Source organism: Rhinolophus hipposideros (assembly GCF_964194185.1).
Source record: "Rhinolophus hipposideros genome assembly, chromosome: 26".
Taxonomy (NCBI): Eukaryota; Metazoa; Chordata; class Mammalia; order Chiroptera; family Rhinolophidae; genus Rhinolophus; species Rhinolophus hipposideros.
The window spans coordinates 18,777,730-18,797,772 of NC_138072.1; the positions used below are offsets into that span (position 1 = coordinate 18,777,730).

The window sequence follows — 20,043 nt, forward strand, 5'->3', positions numbered from 1 at the left end:
GCCAATATGAACCTCTCCAACCCTATTTTCTGTTGTGTTCCCCGCCCCTCTCTATGCTCCAGGCTCACTGGCATTCTTTGTTTTCCTTGAACATGCCCAAAATATTCCTGCTTCAAGACCTTTGTATCTACTTTTCCCTTCATTGAATATGCTCACCTGGCCCATCACACTCTGATTCCTTGTTACTCCATGTCAAATGTGTGTCTTTAGACAGGCTGTCCTCGGCCAGCTCTATGAAGCAGCCATCCACTCAGTTACTTTATGACATGATCCGATTTTATTTCTTGCACAGCCCATTCCATTCATTAGCTCTTTACTAACTGTTATGGGCATCTTTCTCCCCAAACTACAATATAAGCTCCTTGAGGACGTGTGCTCTTATTGTTCATTGTTCTCTGCTAGTCAGGCAAACAGAGCACACATCAGGGGCTCAGGAAATACTCCTTGCATGAATCACTTAGCTCTATGCAAGGCCTCAGAGTCCTTTCCAGCTTGGGGAGATGGTGACGTGTCAGCTTTACTCATTGCTTTTTTAGAATTTCACAGGCAGAGATACATAGAGTCCTTTTGCTGGAGAATGCCTCACATCCAATCTCAATATTTCTCAGAGGATGGAACCAGCCCAGCAGGCTACCAGAGGAACCTGCAATAGACTGCATTCTCCTGGGTCTCCCTCAAGCCGTAAGCCTTCAGAGCACAGTCTATTTGTCTTCATGACGTTGATATTATGATTGGTTTTCTCCAAGACCCACAATATCTTACAATAGGGAGACCACAGAATGTGTGAGCTTGAGTACCCAAAATGCCGCTCCTTTGTGTCTTCATATACATAAATACAAGCCCCAGTCCCCTGTTTCCTGTCCCATTGGCTGAGAATAAATCTCAAACCCTCACAACTACTGGATTTAGGATCCTCAGCCAATTAGAAAAATTCATCTGAATGGACACTTGAAAGACAGTGATTCCAAAAAAAAACCAAGCATTTCTCTCCCCTCCTTGAAATGAGTGTGTAAACAAGTAAACAACTAATAACACAAGTTTTCTCACTGTGTCCTAGGCAGCTTTATTCTTTCCAAAGCTCAGCTCTATGGCACTACTTATCCCCTCATAAAAACTTTCAAGGCTTCCTATTGCTTACATCTCCTCTCTTAGGATAACGCTCAAGGGCTCCTGATTTCAGCCCATGACTCCCTTGTACAACCTTATCTCCCATATTTTTACATCAGAGGACAGCAGAATAACAAAAAGGAGCTGGGGTCAGGGGTCTCGGCTCTGTCACTTTCTAAGCACCTTGGCCAGTTAACTAGTGAGCCTGAGTCCTATTTATAAGGTGGCTATAGTGATAGTCCTTGTCTTATATTGATAGTACCCACTGTATGACAATGGACTAAGTAAGACACTGTATGTAAGTCACTTATTGTAATTCCTGGTAAAGAATTACTGCTCTTTAGATGTTAGTTGTGCTTATTTGTCCACTATTCCTCTTAGCTAAATGGGTCTGTGAAGTTGACCCCATACATTCTTGCATCAATGTTTATGGCTGTTCTTTTTCCCTACAAGGCCCTCTTTCTCTTCCTTCCTATCCCCCATCACTAAGTAAAATTTAGCCTTCTTGGACATCTGATCTTTCCATGTTTAAAGTAACCGACAGCTTAAGGTGCCTCTCAACTCTGTCATGGATTCTTCCCACCACATGACTTGACATAGTCCCTTCTGTGAATTCTCATATTTCTCTACTGCCCCCTTATGGTACTTCATGACATTTTGTCTAGTGTTCTGGCATTGAGGCAGATGTCCACTTTCCTTCCTAGTCTGCCAGCACTTGAGGTCTGTGAAAACTCATAAACCTTGGACCAAAGCCTGGTCTGCCCTCTGGAGAGAACTTCTTCCACATTCATGGAGCAGTGAGTGATGAAGCGGACACTCACTCAGAGAGCTCATGAGTCCCCACTAAACTGGGGATGCCCAAAGCAACTCTGTTGAGACAACTAACTTATCTCCCACTCCTCTTCTATTGTTTGCTTGTAGTGATGGTATAAAAATGCTAGAGGATCTTACAGGAAGTAAGAATGCCTTCTATTCCTTATGTATCTTCCTTCTGGTACTTTCTGTTAATTGTAGTCTAGAAACACAGGGGAGACATTTTGCCTCTCAAATACACTGAAAAAGAACTCTATAATTTGCTTTTCAGTTTTCACAGGATCACAGAACCACCCTTGATAGGAGCACTTTTCCGACTCACCACAGGGTGTGGGAGAAAATGAAGGAGTTGCTCCAGTATCACTGATTTTTCGCTTACTTTTTGAAAATAGCTCAAGATTGTGATGTGTTCTAGCTTTGGGTCCACCACTAAATAGATATTCTCTGATGTGCAAAATGGGGATTAGTAATAGTTCTGCCTAATAGAGTTTTTGAGATTAATTAAAATACTTCACACAAAGCTCTTGGCCCATGTCTGGTGAAGAGGAGCGTTGAGTTGAAATCTTAAAAATAAAAGTGTCCCTTGGGTGCACCATACAATACATTAAGTTCTCAGTATTAATTGCTCATTCTAATTTTGTGGATCTGAACAAATCAATGTTTACCTGGTGTTGGGAACAGAAGATTCAACCTCTGACAAATTTGCATGCTAGGCAAAGTAAAGATTTTCAGTTCTAAATTTGCCTCTTGCTTTCTGGCTCTGATTCTCACATATAGAAACCACTTTTGTGGAATGTAATTAAAGTGATGGAATGCTTCTATGCCAGATTTTCAATTTTTTTTAGACATGGTATCTGAAAGAATGCCCCAAGTTTACCATTTCACCTAAAGATTGGGTCCCGTCTTATTAATTTCTTAGGATCATTAAAAATATTGGGAACTTCTTCAATATAATCATAAAAAAGAGTTGTGATCTCATGTTTTTCTTGAGCAGACCTCAAGGTGGGTAGCAAGTGCTATAAATCCTATTGAACATATGAAGTTAATCCACTTGGGGATGGTTTGTATCCTTAAATGGTCAAATTCTCTACATAATGTGGGTGTAAAGGTAAAACTGATTCAGGAGCATGAATGGTATTTTATCACCGATATTTCCTCTGTGATAAATATGAGTAGCTGTTGTGGCTAAATGGCTGAGTGTGTTCTGGAAGGATGGGAATGTGGATGGACCCCTATGGTCCAAGCTGTATGTTTTACTGTAAAACTATGGGATTCTCCAGCTTGATTGGTGAGAGGGCAGTGTGAGGGGTGGGGGAGGCAAAGTTGGTAATTTTCAGACTATCATAAAAGCAGCTAACCTAAAGCCAAATAACCACTTTTCTCGCAGACAGATCAATCCTATTTCCTGTATGCTTTGAAATAAAAACTTTTGGCTATTAAAGTCTTAAAATATGTTTATATACATTATCATATTTGATATGCATAACAACTCTGTGACCTAGGTAAGGCAGGCATCTTTATTTCTTTGTACAGAAAAAGAAACTAAAAGTCAGGCAATCAAAGTATCCAAGTTGATAGGAAGAAATGAGCTGGAGTAGAGGTCTACGTGTAGAGTCCACAGACTGTGGTTCAAATGCTAGGCCTGCCCCGTATGAATGGTGACATTGCCAAGGACGTTAAACTTCTGAGTCTCAGCTTGTAAATCTGAAAAATGAAGATAATAACAGTCATCATGTATGAATTAATACAAGGAACATAATTTGGAAACTGTATTTAAGATACCAGGATGGTGTAGTAACCTTTAAGGAAAAAAAAAACCCCAATGGCTTATTTATGCTTTCCTATCTCAAACTAAACAGTTATGCCAAGCAATTTCCTTAGCTCCCTTTTGTTGCAAAAAATTAACAGAAAAAGGCCTGATTGCTCTATGTATCCTAAAATATGCTTGTCTTTTGTGTTCTTTAAAGGAATATTGCAATTCTGGGGATAAAAAAAACCAACAACAACAACAAAAAGACAAACCCAACAGTCAGTTACTGGTAAATAATATCCACTGTTTATTTCATTCTCTCTGAACTTTGAAAATAAAATTTCCTTCCCTGCTGATTTTGTCCTTTTCTACTTGACAGAAACAGATGACTCATTTCTCAAGGTTTGAAGATAATAACAATTTAAAGTTTTCAAAGTCACCTGCAAATTAACCAACATCAAAATCAAGGCTAACTTTAGACACACACCAGATTTGCTTTGTCCTTGGGTTGTCAGGTCAAAATCCAGAGAACTCTGTCTAATGTAAGGCCAACTTGCTGTCCACAAATCATTAAACTCTGAGTAGTACCTTAATTTTAGTCAGTGAGCTTAAAAAGAGGTACAAATTCCAATAATCATATCCTATTCTTTAACCTCCTCTTTTTGTTAAGTTGGCTTTCAAGAATGTTTTTTTTCTATGAGTGAATATGATTATTTCAAATCCTGAATGTAATCTCTCTCTCTTTTGTTTTACCATTTTATTTGTGTAGTTTGTATTTCCTTATTAGTCAGTGTTTGTTCTTCCAAAAGTATAATCAGTGATGCCAGGAAAGACCTTGGAATCTAGATTGTCACCCAAGCTGTGCTTTTTAAAAATAACTTGGCAGACTCAGAAAACAGAAGACAAAACCAACAAGTATCTTGACAGCACAGAAAGGATTCTATAAACAAGAGCAACAATGGAGAAGCACCTTCGAATACACACTGAGTCCTGGGTGAAAATCCTAGTTTGCTGAGGGCTCATCTGAGCATAATCAGTTCAGTTAATCTTTCTTTCCTACAGTTTTCCTTTGTTAAATTGTAAGGATAATGCATTTTTTTTCTGGGTTAAGTGACATATTTCAACAAGAGCACAAACACTAAATGTGCACAATATCAATAGAAATCCGCAGGAAAAAGGAACATCTCATTGATCCATTTGCTGCATATGTATTAGCGTTGACTTTTTTTTCACCTACTGAGCGATTAACAAAACATTACAAAGTTGTTTAAATTAACTAATACTCTGATGAACACATAAAGCTGGAATCCTTTCCATTTCATGTACCTATGTCACTCATGGATTAGGTATAGAATTAATTCACTTCTCAAAATATTCAAGGTACCCCTACATGTGACTCAAGGACAGGTACTATAAAGTTATTTAAAAACCTCTAGAACTTACTTGTTCCTATAAAACTAAATGCTAGAGGATTTCTGACTCATGTTACATGATTGTAGATTTATATCCATTTTTAAAATTTTCTGACATTTTAAATTGTGGGTCACACTAATGCTCAATACATACTCATATGTGTTCAACGAATGAATATATGAAAGAACATTTATAGGCGATAAAAGAACTCAGTCGTTGACATGACTTGGATTAAGCATGTTGCGGTTGAGTCATCTGCACAATGGGAATAATGTTTGACTTATGAAATGAGAAAAAAACTCTGGAAATCACTACAACTCTATTCAAATGTAACATGATACTTTAGTTAGTATGGTAACGTTTGATTTTTTCCAACATTAGGACATGTTTCATGAATGAAATTTCAAGGTATCACCTTTTTGGGCATCATTAAAAAAATAACAAATTTGGCAGAAATGTTTCTGAACTATGGTACATGTTTCTCTCCTTAATCAAACAGAAAATAATGAACATAATTTAACTTTGCTTTAATGACTTACGGTTATTATTACCAAGTGAGCTGCAAAGCAATAATTTTTTTTAATTATTAAAGTTGGTAGGACTGATGGCTCCTACATTAAATGGCTCCAGAGTGCTTTGCTTGTCTAATTAGATTATTACTATCAACTGTAACTTCTCATGATCCTAAAAAGATGACAGTATTGCTCCTGATCTTTACTTCTCTGCAGGCTTGGGTAAGATAGGATTTACAGGAGAAAACAGGACTCTATGCTTGTGAAGAGTAATACTGCTTTACTTGAAATGCAAAGTACATGATTCCCAGCCCTGGAACTGGAGTGATCATCTGCGCTATAATAGCAGAGTGAAACCTTCCCTATCGCATAGGCAGTCACTTTCTGTTGTATGCTCTGATCTGCTTCTGCCCTTTTCATGTCAGCCCATATTTGTATTTGCATAATCGCTCTGCCCGCCTGCCTCTTCCTTGACAGCATGGTAAACTTGGGCAGAAAGCAAACTTTCTATTTCCCACCATGGTGCCTTACATACACAGTAAACGTACAGTAACTTCCTAGTTGTAGAAATAAATGCATAAGAGTTTTGCCGGCTTTCTTTGTCTCTGCCTCTCCCAGTAGGGCTGATGTGTATCTCTTCGGGAGTGGGGGTGCAAAGTTGTCTAGAACCAAAACATATTACAGGATAATTGTTTCTGATTTTAATATTAAGGGATGATTCATTTTGGTTTCACTTCTAAAATGATATTTAACAAAAAACATTATCTATTTGATAAATAAAAGAGAGGGAGGTGAGAAAGAAAGGAATATAAATGAAGTTTATTCATTATATTGAATCTTTGGCAATTAATTGAAAGGGAAAACCTGAGTGGTCCCTGGAATGCCTTGTGCAAAAAAATCAAAATGGTGCTCCCGACACACTTTGTGATGAAGAATCGGCATGTCAATGGAATTCCAGAAAACCTGTACATGAAAACGTTGCTCTGGTCTATATTAGTCAGCTACCATACTGGTTCTTCCAGGCTGATGAGCCTCTCTGAGAGGAGGCCCACAACTGTCCAGCAGAATCATTGTAGCATTTCATGAGCGATATCACTACAAGACCAGTTGAGATTTGGGTATATTCTTTATTATTGCAGCTACCTAGTCTCAGCTGAGGTAATGTGAGAAAAAGGCTGGTTGAGAACCATCCAAATCATTGAGGATGTGACTTACACACACACACACACAGACACACACACACACACACATGCATGCGTGCATGTGCGCACGTGCGAACATACATAAAAAGGAAACAAACCAATTTCTTATAAAGAAACTACATATATGCATCACACCCACATTTGCTTTTGTTTAATAGGTAAATTCCTCATTCACTAACTAAGAAGTGATCAAGTCATCTTGCATTAGCCATCAGTAAAGTAACAGTATGCTATTTTCACTTAATGCCTAAAGACGCACAGATATATATACACACATATACATGTCACTACACATTTAGATGAAAAACCTTGATTTGTTTCAAGAAGCATAAATGTAAGGAGCATATGCATATATATATACATATATAGTTTTATGTTTATATTTATATATGGACATATGTAACATGTGTTGTGTGTATGTATATAATTGTATATGTATAGTTTTCTACAGCTGAAAAACAAATGACCACAAACCTCCTAATGACTTAAAAATAATGTCTATTTATTATTTTACCATTACTGTGGCTTAAAAGATCTGGAGTCTGGGGACAGCATAACCTGGTCCTCTGCTGAGGGGCTCACAAGGCTGAAATCAAGATGTCAACAGGCTGTATTGTTACCTGAAGGCTCAACTAGGGAGGGATCCACTTCCAACCTCCCTTAAGTTATTTGCTCAAGTCGTTTCCTTTCAGTTCCTGTAGAACTCATGGTGGTTGGCTCCTTCCAAGCCAATCATCGAGAGAGATGTTTGCTGCTTCAAGTCTCTGACATCTAAATGCTTTTAGAAGGGTATGATTAGGTCAAGTGTATGCAGGATAATCTCCTTTTTGATGAACTTAGTAAGGACTTTAACTACATCTACAAATTCTCTTAACCTTTGGGGTAGAACATAACATACTCATGAGAAGGGAGTTATTGGGACCACCTAGGGTGTGTCTGCCATGTATATGAATATATTCCCCAGAGAAATTTCAATCCTTCAACAAATTTGATGGAAATAAACATCATTAGTATTACCTGTGAGTCATAGATAATATTATTTTATTTTCCCTTCCCTTCAGTCTCCTCATCCAGTTCATGAAAAGGTACTAGATTTTATCCCTAAACATTTCCTAAGTTTGTCCCCTTTGTTCCACCTCCACCCTACCATCTTTGAAAGCTACCATCTCCCACATGGACTGTACTCCCATCTCTCATTTCTATCATTCCGCACAGAATTGAACACGTAATGTAAAGCAGGTCCTGTTGTAATCCATGCATGGACCTCTCTCATGGGTTGCTAGTGCATTTAGGATAAAATCTAAACTTCTTACAATCAAATGCTAAATTGGTTAGTATTAGAATCTCCAAATAACAGAAACCCCAAATTAACAGATGCATTTTGTTCATCTCCCAAAGATCTTGAGGCATGCTGTCTGAAGGCTCTGTAGGACCCAGGAAGGGACAAAACAAAGGGAGAGTGAAAACATATAACATTTATCTGTATGGATGGTTCCTGGATAATGTCACACAACATTTTATTGATATCAGATAGAACTTGGTCACATGGTCCCACCTAAATGCAAACAAAACTAGACAATGTGATATTTATACTGGGTGGCAACACGCCCAATTGAAAGTTGATGTGTTTATTACCTTAAAAGATGGGGAGACTACTCCCCAGTTAGATTACTGGAGGAAATCTAACAAACTTTGCTTCACGGTGCCCCTTGCCACCCAAACATTTGTGTGTGTTCTTTACTTCACACATATTACATACTCCCTCCCTCCCCAAAGGAGGCGAGCCCCAAATCCTAACCAGTTACTGCATCCAAACTACAGTCCAAGATACCTGGGACAGTCTCATGGTTTCAATAGTGTGTTTTTTAATTTATTTTGGTGACTTATACACTAAAAGACAAGTTATCTGGCCCTCACCCCTACCCCAGCTCACCCACATGGACCAGTGGCATAGGAAATCCTACTGAAACTCTAATTCAGAGAACAGGTGAATGGGAAACAAAGGCCAGGCACTGTTCCATAGAAATGATCACATCCGAATGGTTAAGAATAGGAAAGATTTTCTTGCTTGGCAGCAGAACATCTTTCTTATCGAGCTAATTCGGCAGGCCCTGGTTCTGTCCTCTGAAAGGGACTCCATCATTCACGGTATTTGTGCATTCTGGCTCAGCCTCCAAAAATTGGTCTGAGTGCATTATCACCTATGACCTTATCCTTGGGAGGACATTGGAGGACATGCCTTTCTTAGGACTGCTCAGTTGGTGTTAGTTTTGGGTCCCAAGGTTCTCTTGGAGTCTGAACATTGACAAGCTTTTACAGACTGGGAGTGTAGTTTATTTGGCAATGCAGTTTTTCAAAACCTTAGAAGACTTCTGATCTATTTCCTTGACAGTCCCATCTGCAAATAACTACAGCCAAGGGCTCTGTCTAGGCAATTTTTAAATCCCAAATTTCTGGCTCCGCCCATCCAGTCTATGTTAACTACTCAGTGACTTCCTTGAGACCTTCTGAAACAATAGCTTAAGCTTTTCACTGCCATCAGGGCTTTTGTAAAACACAATCCCTATTTTCATTTCCTGTTTCAGCTGCACCTTGGAGCTACCCTAAAATAGCTGATTTGATCTCATCTTATTCCATCTCTTTCCATTCTCTGGTCTCCATCTACAAGGGTCTTCTTTCAGTTCTCTTGATATGCTGACCTCTTTTCCTGTTCAGGGTCATTGCTAATTGCTGCTTCTCCTTGGAATGTTTTTTCCTCACTCATCTTCTTGTTTTTTCTCCCATTCTTCAGCAGCTAACTCCATTTCACGCTGAGTTCCCAAGTTCAAATATCACCTGTTAAGAGAGGCTTTTCTATATGTAAATAAATCCCCCATTTTTATTCTCTATTTTGGCTTCTTGTTTCCTTCATGATGTATATCCAATGGATGATTTTAAAATTTACTTTCTGTATTGGGTGAGTAGTATTTCCCACCCCACCCAACCACCAATTCATGTCCACCCAGAAGCTCAGAATATGACCTTATTTGGAAATAGGATCTTTGTCGATATAATTAATAAACGATCTTGAGATGGAATCATCCTGGGTTTAGATTTAGTCAAATCCAGTGACTGATGTCTTTACAATAAGAGGAGAAGACACAGAGAAGAAGACCATGTGAAGACAGAAGCAGAAATGGGAATTATGTTGTCATAAGCCGAGGAATGCCATAAGCCACCAGGAGCTGGAACAGACAAAGGAGAATTTCCCCCTAGAGCTTTTGGAGGGAGCATGGCCCTGCCCACACCTTGATTTCAGACTTCTGGGCTCTGCAAGTGTGAGAGAATAAATTTGTGTTGTTTCAAGCTGCACCGTTTATGGTAATTTGTTACAATAGACCTAGGGAACTAATACACTTCCCTTTTCATTTGATTTCATTTTTTTTAATGACGGTTCTCTAGTATGTTGCTTCTCAGACGAGGCTTGTTAAAACGGATTGCTGGGCTCCACCCCAGCCTTTCAGTTCCAGTAGGTCTGAGGTTCTAAGATGGGGCCTGTATTTATATTCCTGACAATTTCTCAGCTGATGCTGATGCTTCTGGCCATGGGGTGGGGAGTGGGTATCAAACTCTGAGAACCACTGCTCTCAGGTATGAGCTTTGGAGGGTGAGGCCTGATTCTTTTTTCAACATTGTGTGCTCAACCCCTGGCATAGAGGCTGACACATAGTATGCAATCATTAAATATGTATTTGTTAAATAAATATTAAATTGGAAGGTTAAGAAAATCATATTTGTGTATGTTACCCATCCAGCATTTTCTATTCCCAGAATGAGTGCCGGTTAAATACACATAAATATATAAACCACTGTGTCCAACAATCAAGCGCTACACAAATTTAGTGCCTACCTCGTGCTGTGCTATGAATAGCTAGGTCGCCCAGCTCTTGATCAAAATAAGTCTACCAGGTGATGAGAATTTACATAGAGAAGGAGCGAGCTCTTTACATGGTGGCAGCTGAAGATTTGAATGGAATGGGATGGAAATTTGACCAATATAATTGCGTGTGAATAGCGTAGTTCAGTACTGGGGTTATGGAACTGGTCATTTGAGTTAGATGGTTTCCAGTGATGCGAAAGTTATGTAAGACCTTACTGGCAACTCTGAGAATAGTTCTTTACAGTCAGACTCCTGTGACAAAAAGTTTCCTCAATACTAGAACTTATAGATCCCAAGTACATATATACTGGTGGTCCATGGGCAAAACCTGCCTAGTAAGTGTGCTTTGTTTGACCTGCACAGTGTTTTTTAAATGCGGGAAACTTCACAAACTTCTGATACCTGGCTTCTCAAGAAAAGCCTTTGGCAGCAGTCTGCGAGATCTAATTACTAGCTGTCCTGTTTCGATGGGTCAGGGGCTTCTCTGAGTGGCAATCACCCCACTGCTCGTCTACTACCTGGCTTTCGTTCATTCACATCCCTTGGATGGCTCTCCTGTAGACAACTGAGCTTTCAACCTGTCATTGTGTTGTGTAACAGACATTTTAACTAACGTGCTGTGTACAGGAGCTGAAATTGGATATAAAGAGATGATTAAGAACCCTAGCCCTCCAAGCACACATGGTCTATTGGGAGAGACAAGCACTGAAGCAAATCATTATAATGGTGAAAGAGTTATAATAGAGGTTTGCATGAAGTATTATAGGAGTTACTGCTAATTATTGCAAAAAATCAAAAGAGAGAGGGAAAAAAGGCTCCAAAGGGTTTTGTTTTGTTTTATTTTTCTTTCTTTCTGTCTTTCTTTTTAAACTAGTTTCAGGTGTACAAAACAATGTAATGGACATTTATACCCCGCACAAAGTGATAACCTCCCTCCCCCAACCTACTACCCCTCTGACATAGTATATAGTTGTTATAATTCTATTGACTCTATTCGCTACAGTGCACTCCACAGCCCATGACTATATATATATATATATATTAAATTATAGTCGGCATTCATTATTACTCAGCTTCAGCTTCAGGTGTACAGCGCAGTGGTCTGGCTTCTACACAGCCCTGTTGTTGTTCTTTCTCAGATGACATACTGTCGATGTGGGGAAGATTAAAGAATAAATGCAGAATGATTTTCAACAAAGTGCATGATTTCCACTGGGCTTTCCCGTCGCTGTATGGTTTTTCCTTTTTATATTTTGTTTATTGAAACCATTTAGATTGTGCTCCTCTTGTCTTGGTTTTATCACTGTGTATAGCAATATGATAACAAGGCTATTGATTTTCTTTTCTTTCTGCATGGTGTCAAGCACATTATAAAGTATTTCATTTGAGATGACTGATTTTTCCGTGTCACCAGAAACAAAAGATAATAAAAAATAATCAAAAAAAGGACCACCACCACCATCAGTATGCGTTGCATTTCACCAACACTGCTTTGGTTTTAGCTAACTGGCTACAAGACACTCTTCATTAATGACTTGTTTTACTTTTTATCAGAATCGTCATTTTTTATGTGTGGATGCATGAAGCATGATAATTACCTGGGTAATTATGACAGAAGTACTATTTATTGTAGGATTTGGCATAGAAACGCTTGCAGAATGCCTCTTTATAATTCAGAATGGTATATACTCATACGCTCCTTCCTACTTGTGACTTTGGCCCAAAATAATTTTCATTACCTTCACGGAATATGCACCCAATTATCTGTGTTAATTACTGGTAGAAAAAGAACTATGCCCCAGGACCATTGCCTGGAGAGGAGAGGTTCTCAGGCTGGATGTCTATAGATTTTTGTACATGAGACTATTTTGAATCATATAGTGAGATCTACCAACAAAGAATTTTCACCAATTTGAAAGCAAGATGTCCAGTGTAATTAGTATGTCTGGGAATTCCAAGATGTCCTTAAAGTTCCTCTCAGTGTCAGCCATTGGACTTTGTATGACTCTCATGTTTTAACCAGATGTCTTCCATTCCCCCCACACTAATACCTCTCTCTCTCTTTATTCCTCTGCAGTCCTATTCCATATTTCCACTTTCTCACAGTGTATTGTCTTGCTCAAGGATGCTTAAGTTATCTTTATGTCTCTCTTTTATCTGTAAAAGTAAATATTTTTGTCCCTTATGTAAGAAGGTAGTGATAAGAATTAATCTGATCAACTTCAAAAAACAAATATATTTTATTATCAGGTTGTTGCAACCAAATAAAGACCATCCTTAAAATGTCAAAGAAATATGGCTAACATTTTCTTTTTTTTAAATTTTTTAAATGTATTAATTTTAATACATTATTTTTTTTAATGTATTGGGGTGACAATAGTTAGTATAGTTGCATAGTTTTCGGGTATACAGTTTAGTAATACATCATCTATATATCACATTGTGTGTTCACCACCCAGAGTCAGCTAACATTTCTTGAAAGTCAAGCTCTTGAAATATGAAACATACCAAGCATTATTTTGTGCTTGATATGTTCAAAGAGGTGTGAGTTCATTTGGTGTGAAATATTTCTTTAAAAGTTAGTGTCATCTGATGTGTCTGGCTTCTCTGAGAACCTGTAGAGTATCAGTCTGGTAAGGGGATCCTACCAGGTGTGTTGTTAAAAGCCCTCTGTGCTTTTCATGCTTCCACATTTCCCTGATCCTGTCCTCCCAGATCAGTGCATAGGACGATTGTTATGGCTAGAAGTGACCACCATGTTTAAATTTTCAACAGAGCCAGTGTGCTTTGATGTTCTGCTGGCCAATCCATGTGCTGCTGATACCTCAGGCAAACTCTAGAAAGATAATAGGAAAGTAATTGGTAAAAAATAGTTTACCCTCCAGAAAACTATTCTGGTGTATTGGAATAAAACTCCCAATTTGATTTGATTTGTCTTTAGGAGTTTTGAATAGGAGGCACGAGGGAAACTCTCAGGGTTGCCAAGGCCTTGTCTCTGTCCTGTTCTCAAGAAGTTGCTGGGCATGATTTCAGTGATGTCAACACAGTATGCTCCAGGGACCACCAGCCTGGCCCTACAGACTAAGGGACCTGATTTGGTTAGCACCACTGAGAGTCCGCCCATCCCCCAGCATGCAAATACAGATGATCCCAGCTCATAAAACTAGATATAGAGCAGAGTAGAATTTATTAACTTGCAAGGAAAATTGGCAAGAGAGGTGCAAAATCATGTCTGTTAATCAATTCAAACACTCCATACAGGTAAAACCCATAAGAAGCCAAATTACAGATGGAAAGCTGGTTGGTGACCATGTATTTGAAAAGAGGAGTGTTATGCAGTTATCTCCACAAAGCCACATTTAGCTCTAAGACTGAAAGAGTTGAGCTTTATAACTCTTTTTCCACTGAAAGGGTTGGAAGTTCACTACAAAGGCTTACTTCAGGTCTCTTCTTTTCCTGGCTTTCTCTGATTAAGCCCCTGTCTATCCCATTGGCTGTGGTAAGCCATAGTATCTATGCTTTCCTGGCAGAGGAGCCAGTCTGTCCTTAAAGAGACTTTGCACATATCTCTTCCCATCATATAGTTTTCATAGTGGTAAATCCCAAGACAACCTAACTACCACCTTTTACACATTTTTTGGCTATAACAATGTTTTTTCCAATGTACCAACTTTAGGTCTGCATTCTAAACATAAGACAGCTTTAATGAAGGCAGCAATTATCAAAGGACTGGAATCTGTGGTTTAAAATCACTTCTGCACTGCCTTAATTCAAATAACTGCTTTGCCATTTACTGGCTGTGTAAACTTGGCAAAGAAATTTACAACCTTAAGCCTCAGTTTTTCCATCTGTAAAATGGGAATAATAATAATGCCTGTTTAGTAGAGTCGCTATAATTACATTAGGTGATATACACACAATGTTAAACAAATTTCCTGGCTTTTATTGATATGAGCATTAAGTCAAATTATGATTAATAATTAATATTAATATAGTTATTATTATAATTATTATAATTAATAATAATATAGTCTGTGCCATTTCAGTAAACATTTTTAATCATGTCTTAAAAACACCATTCAGATGAAGGGGCCTGACTAGATCTGAATGGAGATTTTGGTTCTGTCAGTGCCGTGAGTTCCCTGTGTTAGAAGCAGAACTTTCGGGATCCTTCTGATGGCTACTTATATATCATGTCTCATGGCTAAATAACGGTCAAAAATTATCTTTCAGTTACTCTGATTATCTTCATATGAAGACACAACCTTGGAATGATGTGGTTTCTATTTTGGAACTTCTACTGAAAGAGCGTGTTTTGTTTTATTAAGATTTCTTCATCGTTTCTACAGATTGTTTGTGAGCTATTAATTCATGTTTAACCAAATTCAAAATGCATCACCCACCATATTCCTTCTGATTTCAAACCAACAAAATGTGGCAAACAATGCAAGTCCACTTCAGAAAGTCTTACTATAGGCAGCAAGACCTGGATGGTGTGATAGGAACAGGAAAAGAGAAATCATATTTAAATGAAAACAACTGGAACTATGCAATAAAATATGCAACTCTCCCCATAATTCCAGGACAGTATAGGTATCAAATTGACTAATCACCATTTTGAATTCTGAACTGATTCATTACAAATGTGAAACAGCTCTTATTTTATAGGTATAATTGATAACACGTACGAAGAGCCTATACATAAAACTCACATTGATTTTGTGAGTGTGATAGTTATAACAACACTTTCAAATTCGAACACACATTCCACATCCAAGTTCTTGATTGTTACTTATTTCACCTGTTCCACATACCATTCAGGTGATGGGTCACTCATCTTCCGTCATTTGGAAGAAGAACAAAGTAATGTCTATCATTTATCATCTGACATGAATTTTATATAGAGGGTGAGATCTTACCCAGAGCTCTTTGGAATTTTAGAAGAAAGGTGTTTTGTCGATCTTGGGAGCTGAGTCATGGTCTGTACCACCATAAGGCAAGGATGATGGAACATGGCTTTTCCAAAGTCCCCTCTGGGAAAATGCCTAGCCCCAAACATTTCCAGATTGAAATCTTACATCTGAAAGGTTATAAAAGGAAGAGCTAAAATAAGAATCTGGGGTTCATATTACTTGGTAATATGAGGTTTTAAGTGCTCTATTGAAGTACGACAAAATGGCCCTAGGAAAAGATTTTCTTCCTGCCATATTGACTTGGGTACCCTGGTTTCTCATTTCCTGTGCCGTTGGCCCAGAACACCTCCTTCCCATCCTTCATCTATCTGGCTGCATGATGTTTGTCCTCCATAGACTTAACATCATCTCCTCTTAAAGATGCTTTCTATAGTCGCCTATTTTCAATCTGACTTAGGTGCTTTTTTTCTACGTTTCCTTCTTTGAGCTCATAATGCTTTGCTCGGTGTTCTTATTAACCAAGCAGAAATACATCGTTTCTTTTTCCATTTTTGAGTGTAGAATAGATGCCCTATATTTTGTTCAATAAGGAATAAATGAATGGATAGATGGAAGGAATGTTGATTATTGCATGTAGGAGTTAGAAAGTTCTTACAATTTAGATTATTCTAGAAGGATGGGTAGGTATCTGTCAATGAAATAAGAAAGCCAAGGGGAGTCTTTATAAAATGAACAGTGCATACAAAGGACATGGGGTTCATGAAAACACAGGGTGAGTAGGGGGAAGAGTTAATGTTTTGGTGTATAGTGAGGCAAGTGCTCAAGATAGAGTGGAGTCAGGGGGGTAACAGAACCTAATTGGATGGCTCAGGAGAGATTAAATTATGCAAGACTTTTAAAGCTGGAATAAGCAAAAATGAAAGCCTTGTGCCCTCTTTGGTAAGCCAGTGATGTAATAAAAATGGATTATTTGTTCACAAACAATATAAAAGATAAAATAATTATTCTTTTGTGAACTCTGATTCCATAAAGTTCAATATACCTTGAAAAATAAGAACAAGCATAAGCTCCTGAGTGTTGTTTTGAGAAATATTGCATAAATAAATTGATGTATGGAGACACAGATAGATGGGTTCATAGACAGATTTGTAACAAAATTATTTTTATGATATGAAGTGCATAGGGGAACCCCAGACATTTCTGTATTTAATTGACCTTTAAGGTGGCCTTTCGGATTGAAATCTCATTTCTAATCTCATATCTTTGACCATATAATTTCAGACATGTGAAGAATAAGTTGTTTCAAAACCACTGACTCCCAGGAATGAATTATAACTCTGAAACTGTTAGGGAAAAGACAAAGGATTTTCTACTTTAGTTTGGGAAGCAGATCTAAAACACTTTTTTTTTAAAAAAAAAAAAAGATTTTTATTAAAAATATAGTTAACATGCAATATTATATTAGTTTCAGGGATACACGAGTTGTTCACCATTTATATACCTAAAGAAGTGATCACTATGATAAGTCCACTAACAATCTGACACCATACCAAGCTATCACAATATTGACTATATTCCCCATGCTGTACATTTTAACCCCATGACTTATTTGTTTTATACTTGGACATTTGAACTCTTTATTCCCCTTCATCTCCCCCCCCCTTTTAAAAATTTTCAATTATAGTTGACATTCAATATTATTTTATATTAATTTCAGATGTACAGCATAGTGGTTAGACATTTATATAATTTAAAAGGTAATCCCCTGACTAGTCTAGTGTCCACTGGCACTATGCATAGTTATTACCATATCATTAACTATATTCCCTAGGCTTCACTTTACATCCCCATGACTTTTTTGTAACTACCAATTTGTGCTTCTCAATGCCTTCACCTTTTTTACTCTGCTCCCAACCCCTCCCATTTATCACCCCCATAAGTTTGGTACCCATCTGACACCACACATAGTTATAATATTATTGACTATATTCCTTATCCTATACCCTACATCCCCATAACTATTTGTAACAAACAATTTGTACTTCTTAATCCCTTTCCACTTTTCACCCACACCCCCAACTCCCCTCCCATCTGGCAACCTTCAAAATGTTTTCTGTATCTCTGAGTTTGTTTCTGTTTTGTTTGTTCTTTAGATTCCACATAAAAGTGAAATCACATTGCATGTGTCTTTCTCTATCTTACACTCCACTCAGTACAATACCCTCCAGGTCCATCCATGCTGCTGCAAATGGCAAGAACCCATTCCCTTCCATGGTGGAGCAATGTTCCATTGTATATATGCACCACCTCCTCGTTATCCATTCTTCCATCAATAGACACCCATGTTGGCAATTTTAAACAATGCTGCAAAGAACGATGGGTGCACCTGTCCCTTGAAGTAGCAGTTCTGGTTTCTATGGATAAATATCCAGAAGTGGGATTACTGGGGCCTGTTTTGTCTCTTGTTATAGCCTTTGATTTAAAGTCTATTTTGTCTGGTATAAGTATTGTTACCCCAGCTTTTAAATTTTTGTTTGTTTCCATTTTCATGAAACATCTTTTTCCATCCCTTTACTTTGTATCTTTGTGTGTCTTTCAATCTGAAGTGTGTCTCCTGTAGGCAGCATATGTAAGGGTTTTGTTTTCTTATCCATTCAGCCCTCTTATGTCTTTTTATTGGAGCATCTAATCCATTTACATTGAAAGAAATTGTTGATAGATATGTAGTTATTGCCATTTTATTATTCATAATTTTGATTCTTTTTTCATCTTATAGAAACCCCTCTAACATTCCTCATAAAACTGATTTGGTGATAATGAACTCCTTTAGCTTTTTCTTGTCTGGGAAGCTCTTTATCTTTTCTTCATTTCTAAATGATAGCCTTCCTGAATAAAAGACCTTGGTTGTAGATCCTTGCTTTTCATCATGTTAAATATTTTGTGCCAGTCCCTCTAGTCTCCAAAGTTTCTACTGAGAAATCAGCTGACAATCTTATGAGAGCTCCCTTATAACTTACTAGTTGCCTTTCTCTTGCTGCTTTTAGGACTCTCTGTCTTTGTCTTTAACCTTTGCCATTTTAATTATAATAATTGTCGTGGTGTGGGCCTGTTTGGGTTCATCTTGTTTGGGACTCTCTGTACTTCCTGGGCTAATATGTCTATTTCTTTCACCAGGTTAGAAAAGTTTTCAATCATTGTTTCATCAAATATGTTCTCAATCCCTTGTTCCCTCTCTTCTCCTTCTTGTACCCCTGTGATGCAAATGTTGTTATGTTTGATGTTGTCAGAGAGGTCTCTTAAATGATCCTCATTTTTTTTGGATTCTTTTTTCTTTTTGCTGTTCCAATTGGGTGTTTCCTGCTATGCTGTCTTCCAAATTGCTGATTTGATCCTCTGCTTCACCTAGTCTGCTGGCAATGCCTTCTAGTGTATTCTTCATTTCAGTTATTGTATTCTTCACTTCTGACTGGTTCTTTTCTATGTCCTTTTTTATGCTTACTATTTCTTTGTTGAAGTTATCAACAGTTCCGTGAGCAGCCTCATAGACATTGTTTTGAACTCTGTATCTGGTGGGCTGCTTGCCTTCATTTCGTTAGGTTCTTTTTCTGGAGTTTTCTCCTTTTCTTTCATTTGGGAAGTATTTCTTTGTTTCCTCATTTTGGCTGCCTCCCTGCATTTGTTTCTATGTATTAGGTACATTTGTTACATCTCCCAGTCTTGTCCAAGTGGCCTTATGTAGTAAGTGCCCTATGGGACCGAGGCAATCTTCCTGGTAACCTGCTTCTGGTGATCCAGGAGTATCCCTTGTGTGGGTTATATGTGCCCTCTTTTTATAGTTGAACCTTGATTGATATTGGCACATCTATGGGTGGGATTGACCCTTAGGCTGATTGGCTGTGGGGTTTGACCACGTCTACAGCTTACGGGCTGCTGGGTGGGGGGCTTACCTTACTGAGTGTTATACACCCAGTGGGTTCTGGTGCCTGTTGAGACTGTCTTTTTAGTGAGCCACTTCTGGGGCTAATTGGGTGGTGCTCTGCTGCGGTCTGAAGCCAACTTCCAAGTATGTTGTTTCTGGGATCTCTTGGGAGGGTCTCCTGTGCAGCCCTAGATCACCTACTATCTGTGACCAGCAGGGGACTACCTGGTAGGAGCTACAATATGATCCATTGTTGTCTGCTGTTTGTGCTAAAACTGGATGCATGTGGGAAAGGCCACACTGTGAACCAAGAATGCCTGCCACCAGTACCAGGCCTGTGGTAGCTCCTCATAAACCAGGACATTGCAAGGCCTGCTGCCTCCTACCAGCAACCTTAAGATTCAGCCACTGATAAAGCCTCATGGAATATGCAAGTTGGGTGAGGCAGGGCCAAGGGAGTCACTAAAGTAGGAACAGCTGTGGTCACTAGATTAA

General features: G+C 38.3%; 1 protein-coding gene across 11 annotated transcripts in view; it reads left to right on the top strand.

Moving 5' to 3' along the window:
* Positions 1 to 20,043, top strand: part of RGS7 (regulator of G protein signaling 7) — a 433,144-nt gene that overhangs the window by 150,287 nt on the left and 262,814 nt on the right. For 5 of the 11 annotated variants that reach the window (XM_081039359.1, XM_081039362.1, XM_081039363.1 and 2 more), the window contains exon 3: positions 3,888 to 3,959. The exons of the other annotated variants lie outside the window; for them this stretch is intronic. In XM_081039359.1, the coding sequence (XP_080895485.1) occupies positions 3,888 to 3,959 (72 nt within the window). The remainder of the gene's footprint in view (positions 1 to 3,887; positions 3,960 to 20,043) is intronic. 11 annotated transcript variants of the gene reach the window in all.